The sequence below is a fragment of the Medicago sativa genome, chromosome 7 (assembly GCF_051527215.1).
Source record: "Medicago sativa cultivar Bolivia chromosome 7, Bolivia_mono, whole genome shotgun sequence".
Taxonomy (NCBI): domain Eukaryota; kingdom Viridiplantae; phylum Streptophyta; class Magnoliopsida; order Fabales; family Fabaceae; genus Medicago; species Medicago sativa.
Window position 1 is genome coordinate 57,151,674 of NC_140755.1, and position 21,596 is coordinate 57,173,269.

General features: G+C 32.6%; 2 protein-coding genes across 22 annotated transcripts; one reads left to right on the plus strand and one right to left on the minus strand.

The window, feature by feature from the left end:
• Positions 1-417: 417 nt before the first annotated feature.
• LOC146907020 (F-box/kelch-repeat protein At3g23880-like) lies at positions 418-21,596 on the plus strand. 21 transcript variants are annotated; one of them, XM_085723596.1, is made up of 6 exons: positions 418-1,747; positions 2,764-2,934; positions 3,145-3,395; positions 18,822-19,128; positions 19,923-20,158; positions 21,278-21,596. In XM_085723596.1, exon 1 carries the CDS (start codon positions 477-479, stop codon positions 1,743-1,745), a length of 1,269 nt encoding a protein of 422 aa, XP_085579722.1. In that variant the 5' UTR covers positions 418-476; the 3' UTR covers positions 1,746-1,747; positions 2,764-2,934; positions 3,145-3,395; positions 18,822-19,128; positions 19,923-20,158; positions 21,278-21,596. The 21 variants fall into 21 exon arrangements, 17 of the variants coding, with proteins under 17 accessions (XP_085579722.1, XP_085579720.1, XP_085579721.1 ...); XM_085723594.1 differs by having other exon boundaries at positions 20,920-21,301; XM_085723595.1 differs by having other exon boundaries at positions 21,104-21,301.
• On the minus strand, positions 7,436-8,971 carry LOC146907021 (putative F-box/LRR-repeat protein At3g42770). Its single transcript, XM_085723609.1, has 2 exons — positions 8,213-8,971; positions 7,436-8,099 (listed from the first exon to the last, which is right to left on the minus strand). The coding sequence occupies exons 1-2, from the start codon at positions 8,969-8,971 to the stop codon at positions 7,686-7,688; spliced, it is 1,173 nt and encodes a 390-aa protein (XP_085579735.1). The 3' UTR covers positions 7,436-7,685.

A 21,596-nucleotide genomic window follows, 5' to 3' on the forward strand; every position in this document is an offset into this window, starting at 1 on the left:
TTTTCAATTATGGTTGCAGCGGTAAAATTAAAATAAAAAGTGATAAATTATAAGCTACATGAATTAACTTATCAGAAAACGCTATAAGCTAATAGTTTAAAAATTTATATTTTCAATACAAAATTTATCTACTATTTCCTTTTTTTAGTTCTTTAACTTGTGCTCTTGACACAAGTTAACATGACCCTTATTTTTTAAATTGACAGTGAGACATGAAAAAATATACAGTCTATAGTTTTTACTGTTCTGGAATCAAAGTATGTATGACATATGTATTGTTTTAACTTTTAACCAAGTCTAAAAAAGCTAAACTATGTGAAATTATGGCGTTTCCATAATCACTTTGCAACATCAGTCAACTTTAATCCATTCCTTCATCTTCCTAATATTTAATCAGGGTTTCAACACTGTACTTCGATCTTAAATTTCAACCACAAATTGTTGCAATCTTCGTAGTCACCAGCATACTTGCCTCTATGACGAATTCCGATCCTCCGCCAAAGTATCCGCATTTAAGTGGCGGTGCTCCGACGTCAGTACTCCTTGATGAACTCATCACAGACATCCTTTCACGACTTCCAGTCAAAACTCTTATGCAATTCAAATGTGTTTGCAAATCTTGGCAAACCCTAATTTCTCATGATCCTTCCTTCGCCAAACTCCATCTTCACCGATCGCCGCGGAACACACACCTCGCACTGGTTTCAGACCTGTCGTCTGACGATGAGTCCAATTGCAGTGTCGTACCCTTTCCCGTAAGTCATTTGCTCGAGGCTCCGTTAACCATCACACCCTTCGAACCCTACCACCTATTGAGGAATGTCACCATTACTAACGATCCTTACTACGTATTGGGTAATATGGATTGTGTTATCATCATTGGTTCCTGCAATGGATTGCTCTGTTTAAACACTTATTATTACACGTACGAGGAACAAGAACATCATTGGGTTCGTTTTTGGAACCCAGCCACAAACACATTATCTGAATATTTAGGGTGTTTAAACAAGTTTTTCAGGCTAACATTTGGATATGATATTTCAAATGACACTTATAAGGTGGTGGCCTTTCTTGCAGACGAGGTCAAAATTTTTAGTTTGAGTGATAATGTTTGGAGAGATATTCCAAATTTTCCCATTGTTCCTTTTGATATTGAGGCTAGTCGTTGTCATCCATATGTCAATAATGGTGTGTATGTCAGTGGCACTATTAATTGGTTGACCATTCAAAATAAGACCGAATATGATTGGAATGATATTTCAATCGATCAATTTCTCATCCTCTCACTTGATCTGACTACCGAGACGTACCAACATTTGCGGCCGCCTCAAGGATTTGTTGAAGTACCACCTGTTGATCCAGCTGTTACTGTATTGATGGATTGTCTATGTTTTTCTCACCGTTCCAAGGAGACCCATTTTGTTTTATGGTTGATGATGGAGTACGGAGTTCAAGAGTCTTGGACTCAATTCCTCAAAATTAGTTTTCAGGACCTTCAAATTGATTATGGCATTAGTGATTCACTGGATTATGGTTCTCAATTGTACTTGTATCCATTGTACCTTTCTGAGAGTGACAACACACTTATAATGGCAAGCAATCAACAAGGCTATGATGGCTATGACAACCATGCAATTCTCTATAATTGGAGAGATAAAACGGTAGAGCAAATTACATCTGTCGACAATGAAATATTGTGGTTTCATACCAAGGATTATGTTGAAAGCTTAGTTTCAATCTTTTAAGAGTAAGTTTCTCTTCAATGATTTAATTGTTTGAATTAATTTTTAAGTGTTTTATAATCATTGAACTGAATGAGTTTGTTTTGGGTTGTTTTTATATATTATTATAACTTGAAGATAGTCTTCCCAAAAGGAAATTCAACGACTCTTGAATGAAATGAACTTTATTTGGTTGGCATTCACAATGTTTTATCCAAAACTAAAGTATGAAGTTGTTCTCAATTTGGGAGGATAATACATTATTTAAAATTGAAATGCAAGGAAAAAAGTAATAAAAAAGTAGTAGAGTGAAATGTTAAAGCGATAAACATGTCAATGGGTGGTTACAAATATCTTTAGACTTGAGCAGATTTATTATCTATTGATTGATCTATGCATAGATAAGAAAATGAAAATATCATTTTCTCTTCAAACTGATATTAATTGCATTATATCAGAGGTTGATCTTGAAAGTTGAAACACTCTGCAATTGTTGTTGGAGTGCCCAACTGCCTATGATCAACATGCACCAGTATGTAGCTTATGAATATTACACACTGGAGTGTGTGTAAGAGTGCACTCTGGAATATTTAATAGCATTGTTTAATTAGTTTATAATCTATTCAACTCAACCTTTAATTTTGTAAAATCTGAAATATTTGGCCTGTTTTCAATTAAAAAAGTTCCAATACTTGATAAGCATCAAAATTTGGAAAGGGTCCGTTATCATTCACTCTTATATTCTGTAACAGGACAAGAATGTCTTAACTATTTTGTTCAAATTATGTTTTTCACCAACTCTTGTTTAAACTCATATCCTGCTATGAATTCATGAATTTAACCAAGTTCATCTTTGGTTTGATCAAACGTCGATGTCTTGACTCTTGTCTCCAAAGTACTTTAGCATTTCTGACGTCTACAACTACACAAATCACAATGATTTATATCTTTGGCTTGAAATCTGTATTTCAATTCTATATTTTATATGAGTAGTGCACATCAAACTAGTAAACTACTAAGATCAGTTAATTTATGATTGAAGGAGTAAATAGCGGTGGTTAAATCACCATAATTTACAATTTTGTACTGTACCACTGCTTTCCCTCTCCCCTTTCATCAGCACACTGATGCAACCACTGCTTGTAGCTACACCACCGAACTTCGCCGCCCCACCTCACATGCACGGAGTTCTATCGAGGATGCCAACGATAGGGTAATCTTCATCTCTCCCTTGTTGTTTTCATTCAATTGCCGCTAGGATTTCTTCATTCAATTTCAGTTCTCTATTATATATCTCGATTCATAAAATCTATGTTATTGTTAATTAGTTTTTTATTTCCTCATTGTTGTTTTGTTTTTGATTTGCTAAAACATGACGATTGTTGTTGATTTGCTCAAAATTACACATTGTTTATCATTGTAGGGTTTCAATAATACTTTCTAAGTCCATCGTAATTTTCAACTGCAAATCACTGCGTTCGGCATAGCTGCTGGCTCTCATCATGCATTACTTTAGCATTCATTTGCCTAAGTACCATATCATCAGCTGTCACACTAGCCTAATCGTGAGAGGATGGGTGCCACAGAGGTGGATCTTGAATCATCCTGCAATTGTGGTTGGAATTCGATGCCTGAGGGGATCTGTGCTAGAGAGCTCATGATCATCATGCCCAGGTATGTAGCTGATCAATATTACACACTTCAATTTCTTTGTTATATCTATTTATATTTCCATACACAATATAAGTCATACGCTCACCTATTTATATTTATATTTATGAGTTCCATTTTCGTTTTGGTGTCCTAAATTAAACACATTTACTGAAGAATGCAAGTCATTTGTGATTTGCTAACTGGACTGCATTCTTTTGTCAATACATTTTGGCCAAAAGCTGAGGTATGAAAATATCAACAACTTTGGACTAAACCTCAGTTTTGATTTTTAAGAACTAAAATCTAACTTTTTTTTAATCAGCAAATTTATTATAATCACCTGAATCATACAAGACGTACAATAGGTGAGTAAAAGAACGTGACTATACAATAGGCCTGATATGCCAGTAACCCAAACCGGAACATACAACACCCGAAAAAACCAACTAAAAAACAGAACTGCAGCCCCACTGCCATACCCTAAAGTGACAGCAGGAGCTGTGCCTAAAAACTCTCCTGGTAACACTACAACAGCTCCACTCCCGAGTACACACAAACAGCAGGAGAGCTTCACCTGTCACCTGTACTAACATAACAGCCAAGTCACTCACACCAAGTCCAAGTTATCTCGAAAGACAACCCCTCGGGTTCCAAATCCATTCGTAGTACATACACGGAGGGATTTTGAGCCGCGTTAAACTCCATTGCCAAGACAACCTTTTGATTTCCTCCACTATCTCATCCGTCTCCTTAATGCAATTATTAAAAATCCGATCATTTCTAGCTTTCTAAATCACCCAAAGCATGGCATGCCATACTAACCAATAACCTTTCTGGAGTTTCTTCTTCCCAACATCCCCGCTCCAACAAACGAAATGGTCAAACAAGTTTTGGGGAGTGATAAAGTTAATTTGTAACCAACCAAATACCTTAGACCAAACCTTGTAAGCAATTTGGCAATTTAAGAAAATATGTGAGGATGTTTCGACCCTCCAATTGCAGAATACACAATTCACCGAGTCGTATAAAGGCAAAACTCTCCTCGCAGAACACACAATTTACCAAAATCTTACTTGACTATTAAAAAATTTAAATTACCTCATCAATCCATCAAAGTAATAGCTATAATTTTTAATCTATCAAAATAACATCAAAACTAACATGAATTTTTTCAATTTTTATTTAATATTGTGATTTCATTGTTATGAACTCAGGTTTAATAGTGGTTCTGAATTTTTTTTTTTTTGAAACGATAGTGGTTTTGAATGTTAAAACATTTCTTGTAGTAGACTATTTAATAGTCTTGTATGAAAGTCTATAACAAAAGTTGTTGGAGAATAATTATTGGTGATCGGTCCAACGTTAGAATAAATAATACATAGAAAAGAGAAGGTTTCTTAAAAGTCTGATTGCAACTGTAGGCAATCCCAGATGTCCTTTGTATTATAAACTCTGATTATATTTTTTAACGGTTAGCATTTTGCTGCCAAATGTAATGCAGGAATTTGTGTTAGGGTTACTTTTGCCTTTGGATTGTAACCATACTATGGTGTTTAGTCTGAGCACTATCAGCTTTTTGTGAGATTGTAACTTCCATTCTGATGTCTCTATAGACACTATTGTAAACATTTCTATTTTCTACAAATTCATTTCCTCTCACTTTGCTCTATTCTACTATACCCATGATATACAACACTTTTTTATAGCATCTTTGGAATCTATAAAACAAATTGTTTTTCTCACATCGATTCCACAGATCCCATATTCAATCTCAGCGACGCAAACATCCAAATCACACACAGGGTTTTAAAATGTGGCCTAAAACTGCAACTGTGATTGTTTTGGAGGCACTAGCATAACGGCAACCAATGTTGCAACCATGATGGCATCACATTTGTTTGGAATTGCCAGAAATATAAAAAAATAGTGACATAAGATATTAGTAGATGACGCAAAATCTTAGATGCTACAAGAAGTATCAGATAAAACTGTCACTGCTTTTTTCAAATCGATTTTTGGATGACCAATTTAAAGACATGCTATAAAAGTATGTTTTGCACAACCGAATTAACTTTAATTTACACATAAAATGAAATCTTTCATTAATTGAAAGAGATGTATATAGAGTACAGTAGTACTGTAACAGTACTACTCCAGAAACCAACCATTGAAACACATGTAATGTAAAAACCAAACACAAATGCAATCATTTAAAACAAATTGCAGCTAGCCAAACAAGTATCATTTAATATAAATTTCGCATGTAGCTGAGCTCTTTGGGAGGGAGATTAACTCTTGTTGCAATTCATGCTTCATCTGGGGATCCATGGAAGACACACAACTAATTGTTATCCTCTGAAGACATGCTGAATTCAGCATAATATATTGAACAAATTTCATCGCATACTCTTCTCCAATAAAATTTTCAATAGTGCATTTTTACAGCAGCAAAGAAAGGCATTCCAGCAAGATACTTGGCCTAGAGAAATGATAACAAATTGATGTAAAAAATGGAGGCATCTCAATGTTAACATTTTGAAGCATGGGCCAATTTTTCAACACATCAAAAACCAGTTTCCAATCAACGCAAGTAAAATAGACGAGATGCACATGAGTCAAATTGTGAATAACAGGAACGTTGCCAAACATCTGCAAAAGTGATAAAAAGACATGTAAAATTGTGACATAAAAAAATAAAATTCAAATAAAATAACAAATTAAGCACTATTTTACCTCTACCAAGCGAAGAGATTCAACACTAAAGATGAAAAAGAGCCAGCTTATCACAGTCGAGCTTACAGCGCTGGCTTATCAAAGCTTCTATATTTGGCCTATCAATGTGCATAACATTTCGGACATCTCAATCCATGTATGGTGGCCAAGGTATTTTTGCCTTTGCATATGATGTGTTGTGGTTTGATCTGTCTTTGATTCAAAAGCATTGTAAGGGTTTTTCAAACTAAAACCAAGGGTGAACACCCAATGTCAAAATTTATTTCTGTTTAAAATTTATGTGACTCAAAAGTTGAACTAGTATAAGCATTTTGGTACACAAGTCCTAAAGTATAAATAATCTATGTGCCTAAGCTAATAACAAACTTGTTAAAACATACTTTTCTGCTTAATGATGCAGAAAATTCAGCGGTACCCAAATTTCTTAGATAAGACTAATTATCACCTTCATTTGATTCCTTAATCCAAGTTAGAATTCTACATCTTATACTAAATAATGCACACAAGGTATCAACAATTTGAAACAAGGCACACAAGGTATCAATGATGAGAATGTAAGATAGCTAGCAACCATGTTATCTCAAACACCAATCAACCAACACACCAACTAAACATATTAGACAACATCCTAACATACATATGAACACATATAAGTTTTTAGCTTTTCAGATATCATTATAGAAAAATGCATGGTTAATTCAAACATATCTGGTTTTCAAAATTTCCCTGCAGAAAATTACTGGAACATTTTACCACATTTGAACCTCCAAAAGACCTTTGATTCAACAAGAAGTAAAGTAAATGTGTCTACGAAGATGGTATATTGAAGATATTCAAAGTAGTAATAAATCAAAAATTCATTTAACTACGAAGATGATACCAGCACATGGTAACACACACACATATATGTAAATAATAGCCTATTAACTTAATGTTCACAGAAAAACTCCCTGTATTTGCATGGTCTGCTCTATCAAATTTTAGATTTGACACATTTTTGTAAATGAAGAGAGTTCAAAAAAATAACACATGTAACCTCTAGGTCCCTTATGCACACTACTCAGGACCACTTTCATGTGACAACTGGCCGGAAAACGGAACAATCCAAACCGTTGAGCTAATGCAAATTACAAATTGCAGTAGCTTCTCATTTCGCAATTAATTAGACGATTTAGCGAAATAAATATTAAAAAATGTTGATGAAAAGGGTACTACATTCTTTACTGTTTATAAAGAAATCTCAAGATATACTCAGACCACCAATCATAGAGTCTCTGAGTCATGCTAAAAAAGGTTAACTATAACTGTTTTTGAGAAAAGACAATATCTTTCCAAGAAAAGCCATCCAATTTGTAAAAACCAACTCAACTGATACAAAGAACCAAGTCTTGTCTAGAAAAGCAGAAATCTCTCATGAAGAATCCATCAGGCTAAAGTAAATATCGTCTTTTGAATAAAAACTGAAATACATATCGCAATGAGACAAAATCTATAATAATACCCTTAACAAACAGTTTGTTACAATACCAATAATTCATCATTTAGGAAAATTTTGCAGCCACCACAACATTAGCACTATTATTCTAAAAAAACTTGACATGTAACAGAGCTCCTAGGGAATGCCAGTAATTCTTTCAGCATTTCAGGTTTTTCCAGGGAATTCAAGGAAGGGGAATTGTAGATTCTCATGCTCTCCAAGGATGATGAAATCAGCAAAATATGTTGTACAAATTGCAACTCATCTTTCTGTCCTCTATAATTTGTAATCGTACAGCTTTTAAACTGAGCAGAAAGACGTTCAGGCAATGTATTTGGGAAGCAGCTGCCAAGGCAAATATAATAAATATCTGGAGTTAAAGGAATATCAAGGAGAAAACTTTGAAGCATAGGGCAGTTCATCATGACTTCAAATACAAAAGACCATTGAATACTTCTTCCAAAGACGATCTCCAACTGAGTTAAATTGCGAAACACTGGAATGTCACCATACATCTACAATAAATAATTATTACAAGAAACAAAAGATAAGGCATACTGCTACTGATGAAGTTATAAGAAGAAAAAAAAAGGAATTACATTAAAGAAAATGAAATAAAAATTCAAACCTCTTCTAACCGAAGAAATTCAACATTATCAAAGGCTTCAAGAGGAATTTCATAAACGGACATGTTGGAAATGTCTGCTCTTACCAAATTAGTTAAGCTCTTAACCTCTTCATCATAGTCAACTGACCAAGATCCAGTTGATATATCTTTCAGTTCTAAATTTTCAAGAATTGGACAAGCATTAAGAGTTTCCGAAATACACCCATGTTCGATAAAATGAACACCATTCAAATGTAATGTTTTAAGCAAGGGAAGGTTAGCATATAAAAACAAATTCACACCTATCGCTTTCAGCTTCAGAACAACAAGGTTTCTACAACAAAAAACGCAACCTTTGACATTCAATTTTCGGTTATTAAACATATGAACGTCAAGGTACTCCATTCTGCGTTCTGCTGCAGCTAACAACCACATAAAGAGATCATGTTCACCCATAGAGTTGTCATGGGATTCATGACATCTGAGGCGGAAACTTTTGATGGGTTGATGCTCACTTCTTGCATAAATAAATGCATTTACCATATCCTTAAAGCTAGAATATGGTTCTCCTTTTTTGAAAAACCTTTGATCATCAATGTCAAGATTGGGATTAGGATTTAAAAGCCAAAGTGGCCTCCACCTTTTAGAAAGTATACGAGTAGCAAAAGCATCTTCACATGGGAGAAATGAGATAATGTGACTTAGGGTTTCATCCGGCAAATCGCTAATCCGGTCATCCATCTCTTCCATCTGCATTCCAAAATTCAAACGGAAAAACATCAAATAAAATAAGAAATGTACTAAAGCAAATTCTGAATGTAAATTAAAGCAACATTACTAACAAACCTCAATTAAAGATTTCAACCGTCTTCTAGTCTTTGAACATGGTATAGATACTAGTATAATGTATGCCACTGTGTAGATATATGAAGTACTTATATAAATTCTCTTTCATGATCGTTTGCTTTCTCGAGTAATCATCATTTACTAGTAAACTTTAGTGTAAAGGATGGTTATCATGGGAGGAGATTGTCTCCAGTTTTTTTCTCTCATGTGTAATCTAAGCCCTCCATTAACCCTCTATTAAATAGGTGAGAGAGTGTTTTTGTAACAATAAAAAGGATAGAGAGTATAATCAAAGGTGGATAGTTAAACACTGTAGAAAACTGGAGGTATCTCCACTGGAGAGGATCCACTCCCGGTTATCATAAGCTGCATTTATTTATTCCAGCTCCTTGCAGCGCAAAAGAAAATGGGAAGAAGAAAGGACTTGGTTGAATTTAATGTGAGCGGCCGCATTGTTTCTCTAAAATCCTTTTGGTTTCTAAAAAAAAAAGGGTCACGTTTAAAATTGTCTATGTTAAATTAGTGTCACTTTTTAAATAAAAAAAATCCAATTTAGCTAGCTCCCCTCATTTAAACACAAAAGAGAGTATTTTGGTTATACAAAGTGCTCCCTCCAAAATGAAATATACTCTAGGACAATTAGTTTGCCATTTAATTTCTTGAACTACTTCCTCCTGCCCTTATTATAGGAAACAAAACCAAAAAAACATCAAAACCAATACAATCATTAATTAATGTAACTTTTTTTTTTTGAAGGAATTAATTAATTAATTAATTAATGTAACTTGTTGGATATTTTTACTAATATACACTCATAAAAAATTGTGAAACATTAAATACACCCACTATCATTAAAAAGAGAACCATTAAATGAAGGATAAAAAAGTCTTTTAAGCAATAACTACTCGTTAAAAGTTGTGATATTTTCTTATAAATAGAACCAAAAAAAATTTTGAAAATTTTCTTATAATAAGGACTGGAGGGAGTAAGTAACAGTGATAGTTGAAAATTAATGTACTCCCTTCGATCCTATTTATAAAAAACATTTCACTTTTTTGATTCATTACATAAATAATGTACTCCCTCCGTCCTAAATTATAAGCAAAAAAAACTCATTTTCTTTGTCCCAACTTTTATCATATTTAATTATGTTTTTTCAAAAAATTATATTTTCCAAAGAAAATTAAATGCAAAGTGCATTCAATTTGCTCTCTTTTTCATTTCTCTATAATCAACTACCAATGAAAATTGTTTTTACATCTTCCTATAAAACTTATTTCAAAGATAACACAAAAAACTATGTTACAAACTAGTACTATGTTTTAGTTTTCTTAATAAGTGTGATTTTTTTTTTTTGCTTATAATATGGGACGGAGGGAGTATTTAGTATATATTCTAGACAAGATACATCAATTATTCGATGAATCTAAAAAGTCAATTTTTTTTATAAATAGGACCGGAGGGAGTATGTGGTTAAAATGTCTTGATACACCAATATTTTAACTAATATTTTTGCTTATATTTTATTCCAGAAGGAGTAAGGATATAATGTATTTGTTATTTGGTGTTGTTAATTGGGGGAGGGTGATATATTGAATTTTAAAAAGAAAAGGTTTCAAAAAATTTGTATAAGGTATAGATACTATAATGTAATACTTTTGTGACCGTTTGGTTTTTCTTTAGCACTCCTTATGTTTGGGAAGTTTAATATAATTCATTTTAGTTTCTTAAAACAAAATTGTATTTTTTTCAACTGTACTCATTTAATTATTTATTTATTTTTAGTAAAAAAATATAAGATTCTTTTGAAAATATATTTATTCATTGTTATAAATATTTAACATCCTAACTATGTTGCGGCTCGAGATGTTCAACTATCATCCTAATGAAACTAGGCCAATTAGTTCGTCATTTAATTTCTTTTTTTTTTTGACAAAAACAAATGATATTCATTCTTTCAAATTGATAGAGTACATCAATATAGTGCAAATTTGTTAAAAACAAAAAGGATGAATCTGTGAACATACTCAGAGTATCCATGTTAATAGCATAAAACGGCAAAGTACAAATGCCTACAAGTATGTCTATATTCAAATCACCGGAATAACCATGTCTCCGGATCTGCAACGTGGATGACGCCAAAATCATTGATTGGATCTGCATTGGATCAAAGCTGATCTAACAATCTGAACCGATCAAATACCTGAGAGAAACAAAAAAGACAAACAAGGTCGCACAAAGACGACGAACAAACTAACGTTGCACGAAGACGACAAAATCACAAAATAAAAAACGAAATAGATGTGAAAATCACTTATGGGAAATGTTAACCAGTGCCCCCGGAGCACTGGTTAAGAGAGCAAATATAGTAATTTTTGCATTGAAAGTTGTGTAATCAATGCATTAAAAGTTTAAAAAGTATCTTTTTTGACTTGCAATTTCTCCTGGGCACTGGTTAACAAGACCCTTCAATAAAAGGGAAAGAGGAAAACGAGTTAGAGGGGTGATTTTGGGTCAAAAATTGACCTTAACCCTCTTTGATGGATGAAGGAGAAGAAAACTAGGGTTTTGATGACGGCTTTTGAGAGAGATAGAGAGAGAGCGAGAGAGACGCCATTTAATTTCTTGAACTATTCCCTTCTCTTGCGCTTGAAATGAATACACTTGCTATAAATCAAGGAATTACTCCATCTATTCCTTAGCTTTCGAGATACTGTCATTTTGTCGATATCAAATGTTGAATTTTATAGATTAACCTGAATCAACAATTAAAATACATCAAAACGATTAATATATCATATACCATTTCTCTTTAGAGCATCCACAATGGAGACTCTCATCTTTGAGGTCTTAAATGGGTCCCACATTGACACATCACTTTTTAATAATTTTTTAATAATAGTACCTAATAGGTACTCAATCACTCCAATGGAGACCCTCTAACAAAAGGTCTAATTGGGTCACACCAATATTATTTATTTAATACACTATCTATTTTATACTAATAAAAAAACCATGAAAATTATTATTTTAATAAAAAGGTGATGTTGGCCCATTTAAGAAAGAGGTCTTAATTTAGACCTTGCATCTTTTAAGACCCTTAATTTTTTTTTCCACAATGGGAGTACCTATTAGGTACCAGGTCTTAAATGTTTAAGACTCTCCCATTGTGGATGCTCTTAAGTCATCAAACCCTCCGGTCCTATTTATAAGAAACATTTGACTTTTTTGATTTATTGTATAAATGATATTTGGTCTATATTCTTGACAAGATTCATCAATTACTTAATGAATCTAAAAAGTCAATTTTTTCATATAAATAGGACCGGAGAGAGTACTAAGTACAGAGATAAATGCAGAATGTCATACTCTACGAGGTCATTCGCAATTTAATTACCAACCTCGTGTGATTGAAGAAATTAGGGCTGGCAATGAACCGAGCTAACTCGAACAAAGTTCGGAGTTCGACTCGACAATTAACTCGTTGAACTTGGTTCATTAACCAAATGAGCTGAACTTGAGCTGAAAATTAAGTTCGTTAATTAAATGAGCTGAACTTGAGCTATATATAGTTCGGCTCGTTTGGTTCATGAATTAACTCGATAATATATAAGAGAAAAAATAAAAGCTAATTATTATAATAGTGTAACACAGAATGTTGATGCAATGGCAGTCTTTATAGTTCAAACTTTTAAATTATAATAGTCCCACATCGGGGAGTTAGTAAACAATAGAGAGGAGGTGTGTCTATATAACGGAAGCGCATCACCTCACTGGAGTAAGCTTCTGATGGTGAGCACTACAACAAATATAAAGTGCAACTACCATTCTCCCCTAGTAATATTATTTTGTTTTCTGGTACATATTATTCTTCCATATGGATATGAGTTATCATGTACTAGTCTGATAGAGACACAACGTTTTGGTACTTTAGTTCAATCTTTGCCTTTTAAAAAAAAATTAAATTGAAAGGCCAAAGGAGTAGTTTTATTGAAAAATAAAAGATATTTAAATTGTGTGATTTGAGCTAAAAATTTGAGCCTAATGAACCGAGTCGAGCTGAACCGAGTTGTTCGTGAATCTTAAACGAGCCGAACTCGAGCTCAAAAAAAAGTTCGTGTCGAACTCGAGTCGAGTTTCGAGCCGAGTTAATTCTTATCGAGTCGAGCCGAGCTCAGACAAGTTCGATTCGACTCGACTCATTTCCAGCCCTAGAAGAAATTTATTTCTTATTCTCTTTTATTGTGCAACTATATATATAAGTGTAATCGCTTTCGGCTGATCTTTGGGTTTTTGTTTGGAATTGGTTGGGCATCTCTTTTGTGCATGCTGGTGAGCTTCGACATCATTTTATTCAGTTCACTAGGATGGCGGGAATGCCACTATATTCTCATTTATTCTTTAGGACTATTTGGTTTGCCACTATCTGGGTGCTCTGGAAGGAAAGGAACAACCGGGTTTTTCAAAATACGGGTTCCACTTCTTTTGTTCTCATTGAAAAAGTAAAGTTTCATTCTTTCCTTTAGCTGAAATCTAAACATGCTGCTTTTACTTACACTTACCACGACTGGTGGAAACACCCCATCCCGTGTATGGGTGTTATTTTGTAATTTTTCAATTTTGGTTGGTGCCCTATCTTAATTGAGCACCATAACTTTGTAAACATTTCTCGGTGTTCATCCTTTTGCACACCTTGAGCGGGTGGTAACATCGTTGATCTCGTAATATATCTCATTTTGATTTCTTAAAAAAAAAAGTGTAATAATTTTTCCAAAATATTCTAAACATAACTATATAATTATTATACTCCCTATTTGTATTTATATTCTTTCTAATTTATTGTCGAGGTATTCAAAATTCTATTCTAAGACTTCTATTTGGATAAAATACAAAACTATTTGACACACTTTCATTTTAATATTGTGCAACTATATATATAAAAGTGGAATTCTTTTTCCAAAATATTCTAAACATAACTATATAATTACTATACTCCTTATTTGTATTTATATTCTTTCTAATTTATAGTGGGAGTGTTTAAAATTCTATTCTAAGAGTCCTATCTGGATAAATTAAAAAACTATTTGACACACTTTTATTTTAAATAACAACTCTTGTTATTATTATACTCTTTCATATATAAATTCTAAAATCATATTTATGATGTGATAATTTAAAAATATTGTTAATCATGTTTTTTTATTTTTGGAATATGACTAATGTTGAGTAAATCGAATAAATTGCTTATGGATAATATTATTTTATCATATTCATTGAAAAACATAAACGCTATTGATTTGTCTAATTCTAACCTATCGTGGATGGTTGTGCAAAGTATGTTTAAATCAAATAATTAAGGCGTAATTGCACTTTTCCCCCTATCTTTTGCTAATTGTGCGATTTTGCACCCCCTCTTTTTTTTATGAGCGGTTTTGCACCCCATCTTTTGCCAATTGTGTTTTGTTCAAAATCATCATTAAAAGAGGGAAAAAGGGGCAAAAGATAGGGTGCAAAATCGCTCAAAAAAAAAAAAAAAGAGGGAGTGCAAAATCGCACAATTAGCAAAAAGATAGGGGGCAAAAATGCAATTGAACACAAAGATGGGGTGCAAAATCAAAAAGGGGGCAAAAAGGTGGGGTGCAAAATCGCTCAAAAAAAAAGGAGAAGGGGTACAAAATCGCACAATTAGCAAAAGATAGGTGGAAAGTGCAATTAAGCCAATAATTAAATTAATTTTGATTATAATTAATCTTATATTGGTAACAGTCATACTCCTGTTGTTATTGACATAATTCTGTTATTACTCTATATACCAAAATTTTATACTTTTGTCGATTATGATTCAAGGATTATATCAACATTTGAATTTTGTGACATAAGAATAGTATATTGTGATGCGATGATACCTTTAAGACACTCGAACGGGATTACGATAAGTAAGTTACTCTATTAAAAGACATGTGGTAAACCATGTCAATTTTGCAATGCCATCTTATTCTAATTTTGAATTAATATGTACTTAAATGTTATTTTTTATATAAATATTTTGGATTGCTATCATCCCTGTATCATGTGAGTGTTAGACATACCTTATCGGTGTGACAACATTTTGTAATATAGAAATAGTTGAATATTTATTTAAAATATACTAGAGGAATGCTACGAACACACTTTCTTCAACACTCGTTCTCTTATTAGATGAAACCAATGTATGACCCATCACTTTTAATGGAATCAATTTCCAAAGTATGAGACTCACCATGATTTGAACCAATAAGAAGGTGAGTACCGAAAAGAGAGTGTTGCTAGCACCACTCAAATATACTATCAATGTATTATGTGAGTGACAAACGTACCTATCGGTGTGACATTACTCAACATTATTATTATTATGTGATAGAAGAATAGTTGAATATTTATTTCAAATATTTCAAATATTTAATTCAACCTATCTCACCTTTTTTTTCTTTCTACTCCCTATCTCCTAAATCAATTGATATAGTTGGTAATCTTATACAAGTCAATGTATTGTAATTATTTATTAACAAAAATTATAAAAAAAATCTTATTTAAAAAATACTTATAAAACAAATTCATCATCATCTTATTTTTTTTCTGACAAAAAATTCAACATCGTCTTTTTTTTTTTGAGGTATTTCATCATCTTATTAGTAGAAAAATATGGATTATATATTTTAGGATTAAATGTGTTTTTTGTTCCTATAAATATACTAATTTTTCGTTTGAACCTTTTATAATTTTCCTTTGACTTTAGTCTTTATAAAAATTTTAACCATCACTTTTGGTCCCTATTTTTAAGCCAACTCATGTATTTTTTAATGAAACTGTGCATAACTGTGTAGTATATGGTAAAAATCCATCTCAATTTTTTTAAATAAAACATGAATTAAATATAAATTTTTAAATATAAATTAAATATTAAAATTCATATTTAATTCATGTTTTGTTAAAAAAATTCTATTTTTTTTTGGAGACATTCTATAATCTCATAAACTTTTTTGCATAAAAATTCAAAAATATGAATTTTACATATGATTTTATTTAAAAGTATGATCAAAAATAAAAACAGAAAACTTTTAAAGATTAAAAAGAAAAAATTAACTATTAAAGGGAATAAAACGAAAAAAATTAATATATTTATAGAGATAAAAAAAACATATTCAATTCTATATTTTATAGGATTAATTAAGTAAATGGTCCCTATTAATATTCAGAATTTTGTTTTTAGTCATTACTAAATAAAATCACACTTTTAAATGCCGACGAAAATTTGTACAGAACTGAAAATATACGATTTTATTTTGTACGGATTAAAAATGAAATTCTTAATATTTACTTAATTAATCCTATTTTATATGAGTAGTGGACATGAAACTACTGATGCACCACCGCTTGTAGCTTCACCATCGACCTTCGCCGCCCCCACCTCACATGCACGGCGTTCTATCGATAGGGTAATAATCTTCACCTCTCCCTTATTGTTTTCATTCAATTGCCGCTGGGATTTCTTCATACAATTTCAGTTCTCTATTATATGTCCTTCCCGATTCATATAATTTATGTTATTGTTGATTAATTTTTTTATTTCCTCCTTGTTGTTTTGTTTTTTATTTGCTCAAAATTACACATTGTTTATCATTGTAGGGTTTCAAATTCCAATAATACTTTCTACTTCCATCATAATTTTCAACTGCAAATCACTTTTAGCATTCATTTGCCTAAGTACCATACCAAGACTAATCTGCTTGAGTGATTGAACAAGGGTGGTGATATTGTAAAGATTATATCATCAGCTCTCACACTAGCCTAATTGTGACAGGTTGTATTGTATGTGTATGATTATGATGATGGCGATAATGAGTGTTTGAGTTGGCTCAACTCGAGGGAAGCTAACTCGGTGGTTTATATTTGCTTTGGGAGTCTGCGTCGTCTCAATTAGGAGTCCTATTTGGAGATAGGAAGTGGGATTGAGGTGCCTGGAAAAGGTTTCTTTGGTTGGTTCCTGTTGATGACGAAGAGAGTTTCAATTTCAACAGAGGGATGGTGGTGAGAGGATGGGTGCCACAAAGGTGGATCTTGAATCATCCTGCTGCAGGGGATCTGTGCTGGAGAGCTCATGATCATCATGCCCCCAGGTATGTAGCTGATCAATATTACACACTTCAATTTCTTTGTTATATCTATTTATATTTCCATACACAATATCAGTCATACGCTCACCTATTTATATTTATATTTATATTTCTGAGTTCCATTTTCGTTTTGGTGTCCTAAATTAAACCCATTTACTGAAGAATGTAAGTCATTTGTGATTTGCTAACTGGACTGTATTCTTTTGTCAATACATTTTGGCCAAAAGCTGAGGTATGAAAATGTCGTCAACAACTTTGGACTGAACCTCAGTTTCGATTTTTAAGGACCAAAATTTTACTTTTTTTTTTTTAATCAGCAAATGTATTAAAATCACCTGAATCATACAAGATGTACAATAGGTGAGCAAAAGAACGCGACTATACAACAGGAGTTGTACCTAAAAACTCTCATGGTAACACTACTACAGCTCCACTCCCGAGTACACACAAACAGCAGGAGCTTCACCTGTCACATGTACTAACATAACAGCCAAGTCGCCCACACCAAGTCCAAGTTATCTCGTAAGAGAATCCCTTGGGTTCCAAATCTATTCGTAGTACATACACGGAGGGATTTTGAGCCGCGTCAAACTCCATTGCCAAGACAACCTTTTGATATCCTCCACTATCTCATCCGTCTCCTTAATGCAATTATTAAAAATCCGATCATTTCTAGCTTTCCAAATCACCCAAAGCGTGGCATGCCATGCTGACCAATAACCTTTCCGGAGTCTCTTCTTCCCGACCTCCCCGCTCCAACAAACGAAATGGTCAAACAAGTTTTTGGGAGTGATAAAGTTAATTTGTAACCAACCAAATACCTTGGACCAAATCTTGTAAGCAATTTGGCAATGTAAGAAAATATGTGAGGATATTTCGACCCTCTAATTGCAGAACACACCAAAACTCTCCTCGCAGAACTCACAATTCATCAAAATCTTACTTGACTATTCAAAAATTTAAATTACCTCATCAATCCATCAAAATAATAGCTATAATTTTTAATCTTCAAAACTAACATGATTTTTTTCAATTTTTATTTAATATTGTGATTTCATTGGTATGAACTCAGGTTTAATAGTGGTTCTGAATGTTAAAACATTTTTTGTAGTAGACTACTCCCTCTGGTCTCAAATATAAGAAAAAATTCATTTTTTAGATTCATTGAATAATTAATGTATCTGTTTTACAATGTAGACCAGATACATTAACTACTCAATGAACCTAAAAAAGGAATATTTTCTTATATTTGAGACCGGAGGGAGTATTTAATAGTCTTGTATGAAAGTCTAAAACAAAAGTTGTTGGAGAAAAATTGTTGGTGATCGGTCCAATGTTGGAATAAATAATACATAAAAAAAGAAGGTTTCTTATAAGTCTGATTGCAACTGTAGGTAATCTCAATCTTAAACATAAATGACTATGCTAAAACAATAAAGACTATAATGAAAGTCCTCTAGTGTAACTTTGCCTTACATTCTTTTATTGCAGCAATTATCATATTTCTAGTTTTTTATTTTAAATTATAATTGAAAATTTGAAGTGCAAGTTTAGGATGATTGTTTTAATATTGTCTATCTTTCATAGCTAATAAGTACTGTACTGATATTATAGTTGATTTGCATATCCAGATTTAGTGACCAGTTTTTGAATAGAGATGGGTGCATGTGAGTGAAGCTTATCTCCCTTTGGTCCACGGAACAAGGTGGTGAGTTGGGAACGAATTGAAAAGGCTGTGAGGACCATGGAAGACGGCGGACTAGTGTTGGCTCAATGATCAGAAAATGAGCAAAAAAAAAATGCAGGAAAAGCTATAAAAACAGGTTAAGAGTGTGGGTTCTCTTACCGAAATATCACTACCTTGTTCAATCACTCAAGCAGATTAAATATGATATGGTACTTAGGCAAATGAATGCTAAAGTAATGCATATGGTCACGGTATGTATTGATATTGAATAAGGTTTATATACAAATTTTTAATATGGTTTATCAGAATATATTTAGCAAGTACACCCTCCGGTCACTATTATAAGCAAAAATTCACTTTTAAGGTTCATTCAATAAATGATGTATGTAGTCAATATATAGACCATATACATCATCTATTGAATGAACCTTAAAAGTAGATTTTTGCTTATAATAGTGACCGGAGGGTGTAGTTTACACTTGACTAAGAATGTAATAGAATCACAATAGCTAGCTGTAAACAGCTGTAAGACTCACTGGCAGTTGCGAGTCACCCTCAAGAGAGGAACCTGCAATAGCAGATTACCACTTGCTACTATAAATGCAAGTGGTGTAACTGAATTGAGCACTGTGGCCCTATTTAGATAATCACTATAGTTAATCACTTACAACATCAGTGCGTGAGTATAAACAATTTTTATAACAAAATGTAGAATGAAGTCCAATTTTTTTTTCTATATAAGATGTTTTCATTAAGTATCGCGGAGATTTTATAAAATAAGTTGAAGATTGGTTTTAGACAAATGCTTATTAGTTATGACAATAGACAAACTCAAATAAGGTAATCCAAACAGGCTTAAGTATGCATTCAAATGTTTTCTCATGACCCTTTGAAACGATTATCTTCACGATTGTTTTAGTGATGGGAACTCATCATGAATATGAAGGAAATGGAAAAGAAACAATGGCTTTATTACGCTTGGACTGTATCTACTATAACAATAATGCAGGACATTCTTTTGTTGACCGTTGACCATATTATTCAGGATTTGCTTGTCATGGAATGTATCAAGCACCGTTATTGGTAGAATAGGAAGTAAAGAACCTCATCATGTCACAAATGGTAGATCCAAAATGGAAGAAGAAAGCATTTATTGTTTCAAATACTAGGTTGCCCCTAGAGAGTATTCTTTGGAGCAACGTCAAAAATCCTGCATAACACTTTCCAGCTTGGTGCTCATATGCCGATTATGTCAGTTTGCTTGAGTTCCTATCACTTCAGGTATGTAATTATGATACATGTTATCCTCTCTAGGCCCAACAATAGCATAAGCTAATAGAGCTTTGAGACAGCTTTTTTTTTTTTTGTTGTGAGCCCAATTCAAGATCACTGATTAATTTCTTTGGTTTGAAATCGGTTTCCAAAAGACAAATTTCAATCAGTGAGTGTTTTTTGATGAACAATGCTTCTTGCACCATGCCTCATCATCAGAAAGTGTCTTACTTTCCTTCTAATTTAATTTTTCTTTTGATTCTTTAGTTTCTTTGCTGTTAAGATTATTTTCTGTTGTTTCTGCTTCGCTATGTTACTTATTTTGAATTCACACCTTCCAGGTTATATGAAAATACTATAATCTGGTTATTTTAAAGAACTAATTTAATTTTTGGTTTTTTACTTTTTATCATTTTGTGGTGTTGAAATCCTGTATTGGTACAAATAGAATACTGTCAAAGAAATAGAAGCTGAAACAATCCATTTATTTATGATGATTATAAATTCTGCCTGTCTCGCAGAGTTAACAAAATTTGTTTTGCTGGCATATAGGGCTGTTACGGTTCATAGATTATAATGAAATTGAATATATCTTAAGCAAGAAGATTGATGTAGGTTTAGTTGCATCTACAAAGTGAGAAACTTCCATTTGTTGAAGTCTTAACTGATTAATGTCTCCAAATTGACCTTTTCTATTTAGTTTTTATTATTATTATTTTGATTGTACTTTCTCATGCTTTCGAATAAAATATTGTTTTATTATACTATAGCTGACTACCACACTTAAGATGACAGTCTGAAATATGACTTGGTTTTTTGGGATTGTGCATAAACATACTTGTGAGTTGTGATACTTGTCTTCACATGATTGGAGGGCGTTTATTCAGTTATGATTATGATTTTTCTTTTACTAACCGTCCTTGTATTATAAACTCTGATTTTTTTTTTTAACAGTAAGCATTTTGCTGTCAAATGTAATGCAAGAATTGTGTTAGGGTAACTTTTGCCTTTGTATTGTAACCATAATATGGTGTTTAGTCCAAGCACTATCAGCACACTATGAGATTGCCTTTTCCTTTCCGTTAACTTGTAGAGACTATTCATAATCTATTGTTTTCTGAATGTTAGATCGTTACTTGTTTGAGAGGTCAAGGTTATTCCTATTTCCCTCATGTTCCTTTCGTAGACCTATGTGAATATGGAGAAAGAAAGAAAACACCAAGTTCAGTGCTCCATGAAGTTATAAAAGAACATTTTTTTGACTAATTTCGTTGTGGGAATTTCCTTTTTTCTTTTGAATACCATTTAATTTTTGCATGGTTCTAATATATTTTTATGCAGCAAGAGCTTGGTGAACAGTGATACATTTTTCCTTGTTGCAGACGTGATTGTAACTTTAGAAATGCATTCTTTATCAATTATATAGTCTTATTGTTGGTTCCTTACA

What these genes read in the sequence shown, in the direction of transcription:
- LOC146907020 (XM_085723596.1), top strand. Translation starts at nt 477, where the DNA reads ATGACGAATTCCGATCCTCCGCCAAAGTATCCGCATTTAAGTGGCGGT.
- LOC146907021 (XM_085723609.1), bottom strand. Translation starts at nt 8,971, where the DNA reads ATGTTTTTCCGTTTGAATTTTGGAATGCAGATGGAAGAGATGGATGAC. An exon ending in AATTTCTTCGGTTAGAAGAG is followed by an intron (nt 8,100 to 8,212) that starts GTTTGAATTTTT and finishes TATTTATTGTAG; the next exon opens with ATGTATGGTGACATTCCAGT.